This window comes from Trichechus manatus, unplaced genomic scaffold (assembly GCF_000243295.1).
Source record: "Trichechus manatus latirostris isolate Lorelei unplaced genomic scaffold, TriManLat1.0 scaffold00081, whole genome shotgun sequence".
NCBI classification, from domain to species: Eukaryota; Metazoa; Chordata; class Mammalia; order Sirenia; family Trichechidae; genus Trichechus; species Trichechus manatus.
Genome location: NW_004444017.1, coordinates 916,632 through 931,363, shown reverse-complemented (window position 1 = coordinate 931,363; position 14,732 = coordinate 916,632). Strand labels below are relative to the sequence as shown.

The window sequence follows — 14,732 nt, the reverse complement described above, 5'->3', positions numbered from 1 at the left end:
TGTGTGCACATTAAAGTTTAAAAAGCATTGCTTTAAACTTCTAGCTCTCAAAACTGGCTGCACATTAGAAACAATAGAGGATTAAAAAAAAAAAAAAAAAAAAAGATGCCTGTTTTCCTCCCCTAAACCTGTTGCCATTGAGTAGATTCTGACTCATAGCGGCCCTATAGGACAGAGTAGAACTGCCTCATAAGGTTTCCAAGGCTGTAATCTTTACAGAAACAGATTACCACATCTTTCTCCTGCTGCGGAGTGGCTGGTGGGTTCCAACAGCTAACCTATTGATTAACAGCCCAGTGCTTAACCACTGTGCCACCAGGGCTTCCTCCCCCAGAGGTTCAGATTTAATTTTTCTAGTATACTGCCTGGCATTCACAAGGTCTCTTGACAATTCTAATGTGGAGGTAGGTTTGGGAACCTTTGAACTAGTCCTGTGTCACCATATAGCAGCTGTGTGAGCCTAGACAAATTGCTTAGTTTCTCTCTTGGCCAGGTTTCTTACCTACTAAGTGCAGATAATATAAACCACCTTGCCTTCCTCAGAGTTGTTCTGAGGGCCAAATGTGATACACATGTGAAATTATTTTAGAATTTGTGTCTCTAACTTATCAAAGCCCATCTTCTCATATATTAATGGGGATTCAAAAAAAGAATTATTATCAAATATGATAATTTAGATAAAAATGCATGGTAGATATTATTATGGTTAGGTACTGTTATTCCATTTTACCCATCACATAACTGAAGGTTAGGTTAACTAACTATCAAGGCCATGAAAACTACTAAATGGTGGAGTTAGGGACTGAATCTCAGTTGGTCTAAGCCCACTGATTTAGGAAATAATATTGGAGTTATTATTCCCTGTCCTTGAGCATAGAGAATGTCACCCAGCTGGAGCTGGGCTCACAAGGACTCACAAGGACACATCAACTGGGTCCTGAGGTATAAAGACAAGCTAAGATAAGCTTGGAAAACATCTTTCAGGGAAACTTTCACATAAAGCCAATCAAACAACACAAAAGACTTTCCACTCTTATCTTTTTCTATTAGCATTTAGTGAATAGAAATTTGTTGGACCAATGAAGACCCTCCTGACTGTCATTACTGAAACCTGTACCAATGATTTTTAAGGACAATTCAAAATGTAGGATCACAGTTTCTAGCCAATCTGTAAAAGGTGAAGCTTTCAATGGTTTTGCCCATTTGTAATGTTAATATATACTGATGACCCTGTAATAGTTTTTGGACTCGGGCAGATGTGGCTGTGGAAGCATGCTTGTCCGTTTTCCCACTCTTGCCTATTCTGTAATATTCTTTGGACTCGGGCAGACATGGCTGTAGCAGCATGCTTGTCCGTCTTCCCACTTTTGTCTGTTCTGGGATATTTCCTTGGTTCTGGTTCTGGTTGGATATGGTTCTGGCAGCATGTTTGTCTGCTTCCCACTTCTGCCCTTTTCAATATATGCCGAATAAAACTTTCTTTTTGCTTTACTCAACTTTGTGATGTTCTTCCCCTACACCACCACGAACCTGACCTTGCGGACCCCACAGCCTCAATATTAGCGAGCAATTCCTGAACCTCATCGGACTTAATTTGTCTGGTGTACACCTGTGAAGTATTCCTCACTCTTACCAGCTATAAGTGACTACTGGCTGCATTTGAGTCTAAAGTCCGATCAACCACAAATCTGAGAGTTAGCCTCCTTATCTACACTTAACCTCCGGGTTCCAAGCTTACCGGGGCAGGAACCCTTCCTACTGCAGACTCCCAGGGCGGGCTTCGCACGCACCTGCTACGCGCCAATCACAGGCCCGCGCGCAGGGGCGCAAGCGCCACAGCCCTGGGCGGGGCCTCATCTTCTACCAGTCCCCGTTAGTCCTCCGGCCTTCCACTGCCCTGATTGGCCTTCCGCTGATAACGTCAGAGGCCGCCTCCGGCCAAGGTGGCGAAACCGGCCGGCAGGTCGGGGTTGGCGGAAGTCGTGTAGGCAAGTGATCCCGCAGTGCAGAGGGACCGGGAGGTGCGGCGCGCTTGTGCGGGAATCGGAGGCCGAGCTGTAACTATTCTCCTTGCAGGCTCCGGGAAGATGACCCGCTTCGCTCTGACCGTTGTCCGACAGTGAGTATTGCTATCTTACGCTGTCCTTCTCTCTTTCTCCTAATCGAGTGTGTTTTGGGGTGGGCGAAGGGAACATTAAATTGCCATCCCTTTTCTTCCCCGGTTGCTCAGCCCTGGGAGGGTTAACTCAGACCGAGCTATTTTCTAGGCGTTTTCGCAAGTGTTACCTCATTTCGGCCCCTCCCCCAAAATGCCCGGAGAGAGAAAGGCGATTCTTAAATATCACTATCAGTCCGATGTTACGGTTGAGAGTGAGGTCTAGAGGAGTAAATGATCAGGGCTCCCAGGCAGTTGGTGGTAGAGCTAAAACCGAATAAAGAAAACCACGTCCTCGGACTCCTTTCTGTGCACCGTTTTTGCTTCTCAGCAGATTCCAAGGAGTTTGTAGAATAGTTCGTCCATGACTGACATTTTGATGCTGGCTTTCTTCGCTTTTCCTTCTTTCTCAGCTGGTCCTCTCGCTTGCCAGGGTAATCAGTCCCACAAACTTATATGTGAGCTTTATTTCTTCCCTCCAGAGATTACGGTTCTGAGAGAGGAGATAGGGTCTCCGCCCCGCCCTCTCTTGCCAGCGGACCGCATTACCCCTAGCAAATATTTTTTATCATCACTACAGATTACATGCAGCTGAATGCTGAAATGTCTTTATTTATACCTCTTATACTTTCCTTCTCAACACTTATTTGCCGAGTGTTAATGGGAAGTGAAACTCATGGTAGTTAAGAGCACAGATACTTGAAGCAAGAGAAATCCCTCCTTCAGCTAGGCAGTCTGTGCCTGGGCCTCAGTTAACCGACTTAATCTCTAACCTCAGTTTCCTGATCCAGAAAACAGAGATAATGGTAGTACCCACCTCCCTGGGTTACTATGAGAATCAAATGAGAAAAGGTAAAATGTTTAGCACAATGGCGGGGAATAAATATATCTGAGGATTAAAAAACTTCTATATGGAGGTTCTGGGAGGCACAAACAGTTAAGCGTTTGACTACTGACGGACGCGTTGAAGGTTCAAATCCACCCAGAGATGCCTGGGAAGAAAGACCTGGTGATCTGCTTCTGAAAAATCAACCATTAACCAAAAGTATGGAGCCACGAGGAGCCCTGGTGGTACAGAGGTTAAGCGCTCGGCTGCTAACCGAAAGGTCTGCAGTTAGAACCCACCAGTCCCTCTGTAGGAGAAAGATGTGGCAGTCTGCTTCTATAAAGATTTACAGCCTTGAAAACCCTATGGGCACTTCTGCCCTGTGGGATAGGGTTGCCGTGAGTGGTAATAGAATCCACGGCAATGGGTTATGGAGCAGTGAGTCAGAATCAACTCTCTTTTTTTTTATTTCTGTAAGGACAGCTTTAATAAAAATGCAGTTCTCAAATATGCATGTATAGTTTTATCAGACCAGCGTTTCTGAGTAGGTGCTATGTGCCAGTAGACTGGGTTACACAGGTAAGTAAGATACAATTTCTACCTTCACAGAGCTCACAAGAAACACTAAATATGGTTTAACCATATCAAGCTGACTTTAACTGCTGTCTTTTCTGTCCTATTCTTCCTTTATAGGAGGGTATTCTTGGCGATCATCTCCACTTAGCTTTTGGGGATTTTAATGCTAAATTGGAAATTTTGTTCCTCCCTATCTCTTCTGTACCCCTACCCATTTTTAGAAAGCTTTGGGAGGTTTCTTGACGTATTTAAGGTCATACAGCTAATAATGGGGAGTAGAATAGGGGATGGGGTCCTGGTTCCTTTCTTCCAGTGTTAGAGACCTTTCTGGGTGTCTTGACCCAGCCAGCAGAGTGTCTGACTTTTGAGCGTCGGAAGTTGTAAGAAATCTAGGTTAAAGCACCCTGGGAAAATGAAGTAATCTCAGTTTAGATCCTTAATAGACAGTAGTTATATGGAGGGACAGATTACCCAATCAGCAAGGTAAGCACGTGCTTAGGGCATCAACAAAAGAGGCACCAGTTGTCCAAAGCAAAGACCCACAGATGCTAGACAGACAGGACACAAGGAAAAGTGAGCGCCGCAGTGGAAGGGAACTGGCAGGGCCCTGACTGAAATAGATACTAGCTCCAGTGTGTGAGAATGTGCTGGCCGGAAATAAAGTTCCCTGTCCGCAGGGTCACCACGGTGCCCACGACCCAAGTTGTTTAAGCTACGATCCCCTCCTGGGGACAAGGACAGATTATAGTAGTAGATAACAGGTCTCTGATCCATTTTGGGAACTAACTTCACAGACTCATTTTCTTTGTAGAATTTGTAGAATATTCTTTTTGTAGAAAATGTGCTATATAGTAAAAATCTTAGTTCCCTGCGTCCAGTAAAAATTTTATAATCCAATTCATGTCATTCTGCTAAAATGGCATGCACTACTTTTCTGTTCAATCGTTAATATTATAGTCGCATTTGAAAGAAGTTGCATCACGGATAGCTAAGATTCACACACACGTGTATATATATATCACTCATATATCCTGTTTGTGTGAGTAAGCAGGGGCGGGGGTGCATAGATTATCAGTGTTTAGGACCCTCACATGTCTTAATATGGCCCTGGTTATATGAATATGAGTTTTATCCCCTCCCTGCTTCTTAATAAGGTCAGGATTGTGGAGGTCCTCATAGGAATCAATTAAAAAAATAAGCCTTAATAAATTATTAATATGGGCCAGGCACTGTTCTAGTTAAATTCTGACAACAATCCAGTGAGATAAAGACTGATAACCTCAATTTGCAGGTGAGGAAACAGACACAGAGAGGTCATGTAACTGGCTTAAAGCCAAACAGCAAGTTGAGGAGGTAGGATTTGAATCAAAGCAACTTAAATCTAAAGTCCATGTTTGCAGCCACTATATTCTGTTTCTGTGAAAATGGCATGGTGGGGCATCTGACCTCCTCTAACTTCAGGAGGGGGAGGAGAGAGACTCACCATCAGCATCAGTCTAAGACAGAGTCCTATGAAGTGGAGCTTAGAGGTACCTCTTCTCTCCAACCTGACACCAGCCATCTCTCCCATGGCGCTGCTTCTCTCCTGGGTTCAATAATTCGTTGCACTGGCCCCACAGAACTCACAGACAGTACTCATGATTATAGAGTTTATTAGGGAAGTAACAGGTTACAATTCAGGAATGACTCAGGATACCGTTCTTTGATCAGGATAGCTTCTTCTCAGCCATGCATTGCAGGCAGGCCTCTCTCTGGTCCTCAGCCTGGCCTCTGCCCTGCTTGGAAAAGTGTTACAGAGCTCTGCCAGTTAGTGCCTGGGGGCACCCCACTGCACCAGTAAGCCTAGGTCCAAAGGTGCTCAGCTCTCTCGCTCCATGGGTTGGCGTGCCATTGTAGCCGTAGCCACCTTGCTCTGTGGGCTGGGAAGCCCGCTGTTCCGTCTCATGCCTGTCTCCTGGTTCTGCTGCCACTGTTTCTCTGCTGCTGCTTCTCTCCATCTTGTACCATCTCCCGTGTTACAGCTCTCTCTCTTTGTCTCCTGGGCCTAGGAGGTTCTCAGTGCAGGGATACCAGGTCCAAAGGGTGTGCTCAACTCCTGGCTCTTCTTTCTTGGTGATAGTGAGGTCCCCTCTGCCCTGGGATTGGCTCCCTTTTTAAGCCTAGCGGGATGGCAAAACTGACAATCCCCTCATTAGAGTTCCATATACCTTTTGCATGGTCCCACCTCCACAAGAGTGCCATTCACATTACTTGCATGTATCAGCAAACTGTTCTATCCCCTCAGTGGGCCACAAGCACCTTGTTTTCATAGTCTCTCTCAGTCATTTTGTAGGAGTCACAAGACCATGGCAAGAAAGGCCATCTAAAAGTAAATTCATCGCACTGCAGCCTCCTATTTTATTGTGTTAAAACCTAGTATTTGTAGACAACTGGAATATCCCCAACCATTTTAGGGGTTATTTTTTATTTCTTCTAATATAAATCTGAAGGAGTGATAAGGGTAGTTTGTTTTGTTCCATTTTTTATGTGAGAAAGTGAAGTGGAAGTGTTCAAATAATTGACTGGGCTATGCTTAGTTGCTTTTCCGCAACCTTCAGGGTTCTCAAGGCGATTCTTATCAGGTAAAGAAGCTATTTCAAATCTGATTGATAATCACCATAATTAAATATAATGACTTATAGGAAACAGCAAGATTGAATAACTTAGCATAATACTGGGAGTAGGCACTTGAGATTTCTGTTACCTAATTCTGTATAACTCTAAGATAGTCTGATACTTTGAAAAGGATGGCATGATCATTATTTTTAAGAGCTGAGTAATTGTATTGAACAATGCCTCTTCAGATAATGTGGGAAAACATTTTCAAAGCAATTTCTTTAAGTTTAGTCAAATCCTTTATGAACCTTGTGGTTACTGTATTCTGTCTTAATGCTGCTGTAACGGAAATACCACAGGTGGGTCACTTTAATGAACAGAAATGTATTTTCTCACAGTTAGGAGGCTAATAAGTTGGAATTCAGGACACTGGATCTAGTGGAAGGCTGTAGGGGAAGGTCCTTGTCTCTTTTCAGCTTCTGTTCCTCAGTTCATGTGGCATGGCATCTATCTTCCCCTATGTGTTTCCTTACTTCTGGGCCTAATCTGCTCTATTATATCTCAACAGTGATAAAACACAGCCTATACTCCGATATGGTCTCATTAACAAAGAAAAAACTATCCTCCAGTGGGATTATATCCACAGGTAAAGGGTTAGTATCCAGCACATATTTTGGGAGACACAATACATTCCATAACATTCTACCTTTTGGCCCCTCCCCAGAACTCATATCCATAATCTCTCTTTGGCATGCTAATGTGAATCATTTTGGGGAAAGAATGTCCAAGATTTCAAACTTAAGGTCCACTGTTACTAAACCGTAACTTCTCATGATCTTATAGCACAGCATTGTTGAAAAATCATATATATATATGATTTATATATGTAAGAAATTACTATCCTACGTACAACACGTTGAAGACCCTAGTATTCCTTAAAATGTTATTTATAGGTGTTTGCAGTCAATTGCAAACTCATGTATTTCACTTCCATTTTTAACCAGCTCTTAAAACTTTAATATTTCCTAGAAACTAAATTTAGTTTACTTTTTAGTGACTTAAAGATAATGAATTAGTAAAGTTGATAGGAAAACTAGTTTCTTTTTTCTTATTTTTACCTTTAGTGTCAGTTACTTTCTGTTGAATACTAATCATTGTTAGATCGTCTGTAATAATTATGCAATTGTTTAACTGATGTCTATTTTTTTGGAATGGCGTTGATTGATTGGAGAGAGGCTTTATAACAAGGATTAATCTATATATAAACATAAATATATGACAAGTTGGGAATTTAACAAGTTTTTTTGTTTGTTTTTGTCTCAGATCATCTAGTGAAAATCTGTATGTTACCACCCCTTGAAATCTGTATTTTCACATGAATTAATTGGTATAGAGGAGTTAGGATTAAGCTATATTCATGATTAAATAACAGGTAAATATATGAAGCTTAATGTTTTCACATAAGCTAAATCGTATCTGTTTTGAAAACTTGCCCCAAATGTATATGTATTTCCTATGATTTGCCTCTCTTTTGTGGCAAAGTGAGTACTTGTCTGTTGAATTTAAGTTATTTAAAAGGATATGATTCTATATGATTTTCAGAGACATGCCCCAGAACATAAATCAGGACTAACAAAAATATCTTTTAAATGAAGAACAGTGTGATAACCTACAAAATAAATGCTGTCCGTTTGTGGAACCTATAAACGGGTGGTCATAAGGCAACTTCTTGGCATAAGCATTTGGATTCTTGCAGAGTCAGGTGTTCTGTTTTGGAAACGGATCACACTGCAGGTTCTGAAAATGTGTGATGTTTCTCCTGACACCTTCAGAATACATTGATTTGACCTTTCAGCTCCTTCCACCTTCTTTGTCACTATCACAAGCCAAATTTTGGTCACGGGAAGTAAATTAATAGTAAAATTATGTTAGCTATCTACTTTCCTTTCCCCTTCCGCAAACAATTTTAAACAGTTGCTTTAAGGATTTATATAAACCTGTTGATAAAGCTGACAAACGCTGTAAAACTAAATATTTGTGAAAGTTTTTGCAAAAAAAAAAATTTTGTTTCTGAGTTCCTGCTCTGTAATACTTAATAGAAAAGTGCTTTGAAGGCCAAAGTGCCCAATGGAAAGGTGAATGCCCGCGATTGTTAATTATACAGTCACGTCCACAGCAGTCTCTATACTGACTTAATGCTAAATGGAATCCTTAATATCAGCCTTTTTCCCCCTTTCTCTGAAAATCATTAGATGGTAGGCCAGTGTCTTCATAAGACTATCAAATTCCTGTGAGTCCCTTTTTTGGTAGAATGATCTTTTTGATAGTATGATTTTTAATTTTCATCTGAATCTTTTATCAAATCTACCACTGGGGATTAAGTTAAATGTCAGACTCATCTTTTCAATAAGCTACAAAAAGTAATCATCCTGCCTGAATTTGTGTGTTCTATAAAGACCTAGACTTCTGGAGGCTCTTACATGATTTTTTGGGGAACATAGGTATTAAATTTAACCTCACCCTTAATTTTAAATTTATAAAATTAGCAAGAGAGTTTGTGATCCAACTAAAATAGGTAAAAACTTTTTGAGATCCCTGTATAAAAGTTGGAGTGCTTGGGTGATTGTATACAGTTAGTGTGCCGATCGGCTGATTACGAGGTTGGAGATTGGAGTACCTCCAGAGGCATCTTGGAAGAAAGGCCTGGTGATCTACTTCTGAGAAGTCACAGTCATTGAAAACCCTATGGAGCACAGTTCTACTGTGACACACATGGGGTCACCATGAGTCGTAATCTACTCCGTGGCAACTGGTTTTATTGGTATAAAAAAAGTTATTTTGTAAAAAGAAGGGGTGTAGGGGGAATGTCTTTCGTTTTTGCTGGAAATTGAATTGGCTACAAAGTTACCATCTAAAGAGGATGGTACTTGTATTTAAACAGCAGTTCTTTGATTGTTGGCCTCAGCAAGATAATGAGGCTGAGACAGGAAGTGAATCCAATGTATGGGAAACATTTTTTATATTGAGCAACACAAGGGTTTCCCATATTTGCCCTCGGTGCTGCTGCTTCATCGCTCTGAACGGTAGAAGTTAATAACCTTTACATCCGTTTCATAGGATTTTGAATGAATTTTGGAGCGTAAGAAATCTTCTACTGAGCAGTAAAAATGATAGTAAAATGTCAAATCACTAGTTCTGGTTTTAGCCAAGGCATAAATAGTACTGTTTAATTTCATTTATTTATCATACATTTATTTTTTTAAGCTAATCTACATACTTAAAAATCAGGACAACTCTCCCTGTTTTGTGTCCCCCTCCCCATAGGTGGCCACTTCTATTAACTTCTTGTGCATCCTTCCAATATTTCTTTGAGCGGATACAAATGTTTATTATTTCCTTCCTTTCTTTCTAAAAAGGTAGCTTTTTATCTTGTTCTGCACCTTGCTTTTCTCTTTACTATATCTTGATGAATTTCCTCATATCTTTATATTCATTCTCTCCCTCCTTTTAAAGGACACAGTTACATAGTATGCCAATATGTAGCTATACCAGCGTTTTATTTGTTAATGTATCCAGTCCCCTGTTGAAGGTCATTTGGGTTATTTACAGTCTTTTGTTATTAGAAATAATACTGTAGCAAATACTCTTTTAAACATGAATGAATGCAGGTTTCCCATGACTGGGATTGCTGGCTCCAAGGCTAAACAGACTTCTAATTTTGATCGATATTGCCAAATGACCCTCCATAGGCAGCGTTCATTCACCAAGGTTCTATTATTTCCTAGCATTTTCTCCAGGTACTGGGCATTTTAAGATGATAGAACCTCTAGCTATGCCTTTAAAACTGGTGCTTCATTTAAAACCAAGGCAGGAGCTGTCAGTCTCCATAGTAATAGGGAAGTAAATGCAAATTAGAATCAATGTGTGATAAATAAACCATTCTTCTACCTGATTGACACAGAGTGAAAACTTACATTATTAAGTGAATTATGTGGAGTTAAGGAGTTAATACTAAGTGAAGATGTGGGACACTAAAAAAGCACAAAACAAGCCAAAAAAAAAAAAAAAAAACCCGTTGCCATTGAGTCCGTTCCCACTCATAGCGACCCTGTAGGACAGAGTAGAACTGCCCCATAGAGTATCCAAGGCTGTAAACTTTATGAAAGCCAACTGCCACATCTTTCTGCCACAGAACTGTTAGTGGGTTCAAACCGCCCTTTTGGTTAGCAGCCAAATGCTTAACCACTGTGCCACCAGGGCTCCTTCGTGGAACACTATAAAACCAAAACCAAACATGTTGCCATTTGGGTTTTACAGTGTTCCACAAAGGAGCCCTGGTGGTGCCGCGGTTAAGTGCCTGGCTGTTTGTGCTACTTAGGGACTGCAGATGGTAAATATTTTAGACTTAGCAGTCTCTGTCTCAACTGCTCAACTCCACAATTATAATGGAAAAGCAGCCATAAGCAACACCTAAACAAATGGGTGTGGCTGTGTTCCAGTAAAACTTTGTTTACATAAATTGTTTAAAATGCTAATCCTTTCTAGGAGCAGTGGTTCTCAAACTTGTCCATGCATCACAGTCACCTTGCGGGCTTATTAAAACACAGGTTTGCTGGGCGTCAAACTCTGACTTTCTAATTCAGTATGTCTAAACTGGAGCCCAAGAATTTGCGTTTTGAACAAGTTCCCAAGTGATGCTGATGCTGTTGGTTTGGGGGCCACACTTGGAGAACTACCACCCCGGAGGATCTGATGCATGCTGTACGAAGATATTCATAGCAGCTTAGTCCCAAACTGGAAGCAATCTAAATGTCTATTAACAATAGAACCATAAATTGTGGTATAAACTTATAGTGGAGTATTACACAGTAATGAGAGTTAAAAGGGTACAGCCATGCACAACAACACTGATGCATCTTACAAACACAATAGTGAACAAAAGAGCAAGACAGAAGACTATATATAATAAAATCAACAACAGTTGAAACTAATCTCTGCTATACAGTACATGGGTGGGAAAGCTATAAAGAAAGGCAAGGAAATAAGCATCCGAACCTTCAGTGATGGATGCCGCTGGAGGTAGAGAGGACATTGGGATGGGGAGAACCTTGTAGGAGGCTGGTAGTGATCCGTTTCTTGGGTGGTGGTTCTGTGGGTGTTGACTTTATAACTGTTATTTATTTTTTTGTACCTTATTTCACAATTTTTTTATTTTTATTTTTTTTTGTTTATTGTTGTAGTTTAAATGAAGTTTACATTTCAAGTTAGTATCATACAAAAATTAATACATACATGGTTATGTGATCCTAACTGCTCTCCCCATACTGTGACAGCACACTCCTCCTTTCCACCCCTGATTCCCCATGTCCATTCAACCAGCTCCTAACCCTCTCTGCCTTCCCATCTCACCTCTGGACAGAAGCTACACGTTTAGTCTCTTGTGTCTACTTGAGCTAAGAGGCACACTCCTCACGACTATCCCCTTATGTCCCACAGTCCAGTCTAATCCCTGTCTGAAGAGTTGGCCTTGGAAATTGTTTTAGTTCTGGGCTGATACACAGAGTCCAGGGGCCGTGCTTTCCGGTGTACCTGCAGTCTCCGTCGGACCATTAAGTCTGGTCTTACTAAAATTTGAGTTCTGTACCCCATCTTTCTGCTGCTCCATCAGGGACTCTTTGTTGTGTTCCCTGTCAGGGCGGTCATTGGTGGTAGCCGGGCACCATCTAGTTCTTCTGGTCTCAGGCTGATGAAGTCTCTGGTTTATGTGGCCCTTTCTGTCTCTTAGGCTAATACTTTCCTTGTGTCTTTGATGTTCTTCATTCTCCTTTACTCCTGTGGTTGGGACCAATTGATGCATCTTAGATGGCCTCTTGCAAGCTTTTAAGACCCCAGATGCCACTCACCAAAGTAGGATGCAGAACATTTTCTTTTTTTGAATTTTTTTTTTCGTACATTAGGTGAAGGTTTACAGAACAAATAGTTGCTTATTACACAGTACGCATATTGTTTTATGACATTGGTTAGCAACCCCACAACACGTCAACACTCTCCCTTCTCGACCTTGGAGGACCTTTTTTCTTTTTTGGTGAAAATATACATAGCCAAAGATACACCATTTCAAAAATTTCTACATGTACAATTCAGTGACATGGATTACATTCTTCCAGTTGTGCTGCTATTCTCGCTATCCTTTTCCAAATTATTCTATCACCATTATCTTCGACTCACTGCCCCCTAGGCTTCCCATCAAACCTTTTGAGTTGCTGTTGTCAGTTTGATCTCACATAGATAATTCTTTTTTTTTTTTTTTTTTTGTACTTCAGATGAAGGTTTACAAAACAGAGTAGTTTCTCATTAAACAGTACACATACTGCCCTATGACAATGGTTAACAGCCCCATAACATGTCAACACTGTCCTTTCTCAACATTGGGTTCCCTATCACCAGCTTTCCTGTCCCCTCCTGCCTTCTAGTCCTTGTCCCTGGACTGCTATGCCTCATTAGTCCCGTTTTGTTTTATGGGGCTGTCCAATTCCTGGCTGAACAGAGAACCTCAGGAGTGACTTCGTCACTGAGCTGAAAGGGTGTCCAAAGGCCAAACTCTCAGGTTTCTCCAGTCTCTCATACCAGTAAATCTGGTCGTTTTTGTGTGTTAGAATTTTGATCTACATCCTTCTCCAGCTCTATCCGGGACGCTCTGTTGTGATCTCGGTCAGCGTAGTCAGTGGTGGTAGCTGGGCACCATCTAGCTGTACTGGACTCAGTCTGGTGGAGGCCTTGGTAGCTGTGGCCCATTAGTCCTCTGGACTAATATTTTCCTTGTGTCTTGTTCTCTTCATTCTCCCTTGCTCGCGAAGGGGTGAGACCAGTGGAGTATCTTAGATGGCCGCGGCCGCTCACAGGCTTTTAAGACCCCAGATGCTACTCACCAAGGTAGAATGTAGAACATTGCCTTTATAAACTGTGTTATGCCAGTTGGGCTAGATGTTCCCCGAGACCATGGTCCACACAGCCCTTCACCCAGCAGTTCAGTCCCTCAGGGAGTTTGGATGTGTCTATGGAGCTTCCATGACCTTTCCTTGTACAAGTTGTGCTGGTTTCCCCAGTATTGTGTACTGTCTCACCCTTCATCCAAGATACCACTTATCTATTGCCTATTTAGTATTTCCCCCCCGACCCCTCCCATCCCTGGTAACCAATTAAGATTGTTACATTTTGTGTGTGAACTTTTACATGGGTTTTTACAATAGAGGTCTCATACAATATTTGTCCTTTTGTGGTTGACTTATTTCACTCAGTATAATGTCCTCGAGTTTCATCCATGTTATGAGATGCTTCACAGATTCATCATTGTTCTTTATCGTTGCATAATACTCCATTGTGTGCATATACCATAGTTTGTTTATCCACTCATCTGTTGATGGGCATCTAGGTTGTTTTCATCTTTTTGCTATTGTGAACAATGCTGCAATGAACATGGGTGTGCATATGTCTATTCATGTGATGGCTCTTATTTCTCTAAGATATATTCCTAGGAGTGGCATTGCTGGATCCTATGGTATTTCTATTTCTAGCTTTCTAAGGAAGCGTTGTATTGTTTTCCAAAATGGTTGTATCTTTATGCATTCCCACCAGCAGTGCATAAGAATTCCGATCTCGAGGCAGCTCTCCAACATTTGTTATTTCTAGTGTTTTTGATTTGTGCCAGTAATGTCGGGGTGAGATGGTATCTCATTGTTGTTTAAATTTGCATTTCTCTAATGGCTAGTGATTGCCAGCATTTCCTCATGTGTCTGTTGGCCGCTTGAATGTCTTCTTTGATTAAGTGTCTGTTCATTTCCTTTGTCCATTTTTTAAATAGGATTATTTGTCTTTTTGCTGTAGAGGTGTTGGATTTTCTTGTAGATTATAGAGATTAGACCTTTGTCTGACTTGTAATGTCGAAAAATTTTTTCCTGACCTGTAGGTTCTCTTTTTACTCTTGGTGAAATCTTTTGAAGAGCATAGATGTTTGATTTTTAGAAGATCACAGTTAGCTAGCTTATCGTCTGGGGTTTCTGTGTTGTTGGTTATGGTTTGTATCCTGTTAATGCCGTGTATTAGGGCCTGCAGCGTTGATCCTATTTTTTCTTCTATGAACTTCATAGTTTTTGGCTTTCTATTCAGGTCTTTGATCCATTTTGAATTAGTTTTTGTATATGGTGTGAGGTATGGGACCTGTTTCATTTTTTTACAGATGGACATCCAGTTTTGCCAGCATCATTTGTTAAAAAGACTGACTTTTCCCTGTTTGATGGACTTTGGGCCCTTGTCGAAGATCAGGTCACCGTAGGTGGGTAGATTTACATCTGGGTTCTCGATTCTGTTCCATTGGTCAATGTTTCTGTCGTTGTACCAGTACCAGGCTGTTTTGCCTACTGTAGCTGTCTAGTAGGTTCTGAGGTCAGGTAGTGTGAGTCTTCCTACTTTATTATTCTTTTTCAGTAGTACTTTACTTATTCGGGGCTTCTTCCTTTTCCATATTAAGTTAATTATTATTTTTCCATCTCTTTAAAGAAGGTTGTTGGTATTTGGATTGGG

General features: G+C 41.1%; 1 protein-coding gene across 2 annotated transcripts in view; it reads left to right on the top strand.

Annotated features, from left to right (window-relative positions):
* Window positions 1–1,261: 1,261 nt before the first annotated feature.
* Window positions 1,262–14,732, top strand: part of TIGAR (TP53 induced glycolysis regulatory phosphatase) — a 64,377-nt gene continuing 50,906 nt past the window's right edge. For both annotated transcript variants that reach the window (XM_023735667.1, XM_023735666.1), the window contains exon 1: window positions 1,262–2,119. In XM_023735667.1, coding sequence (XP_023591435.1) covers window positions 2,088–2,119 — 32 coding nt within the window. In that variant the 5' untranslated portion in view covers window positions 1,262–2,087. The remainder of the gene's footprint in view (window positions 2,120–14,732) is intronic.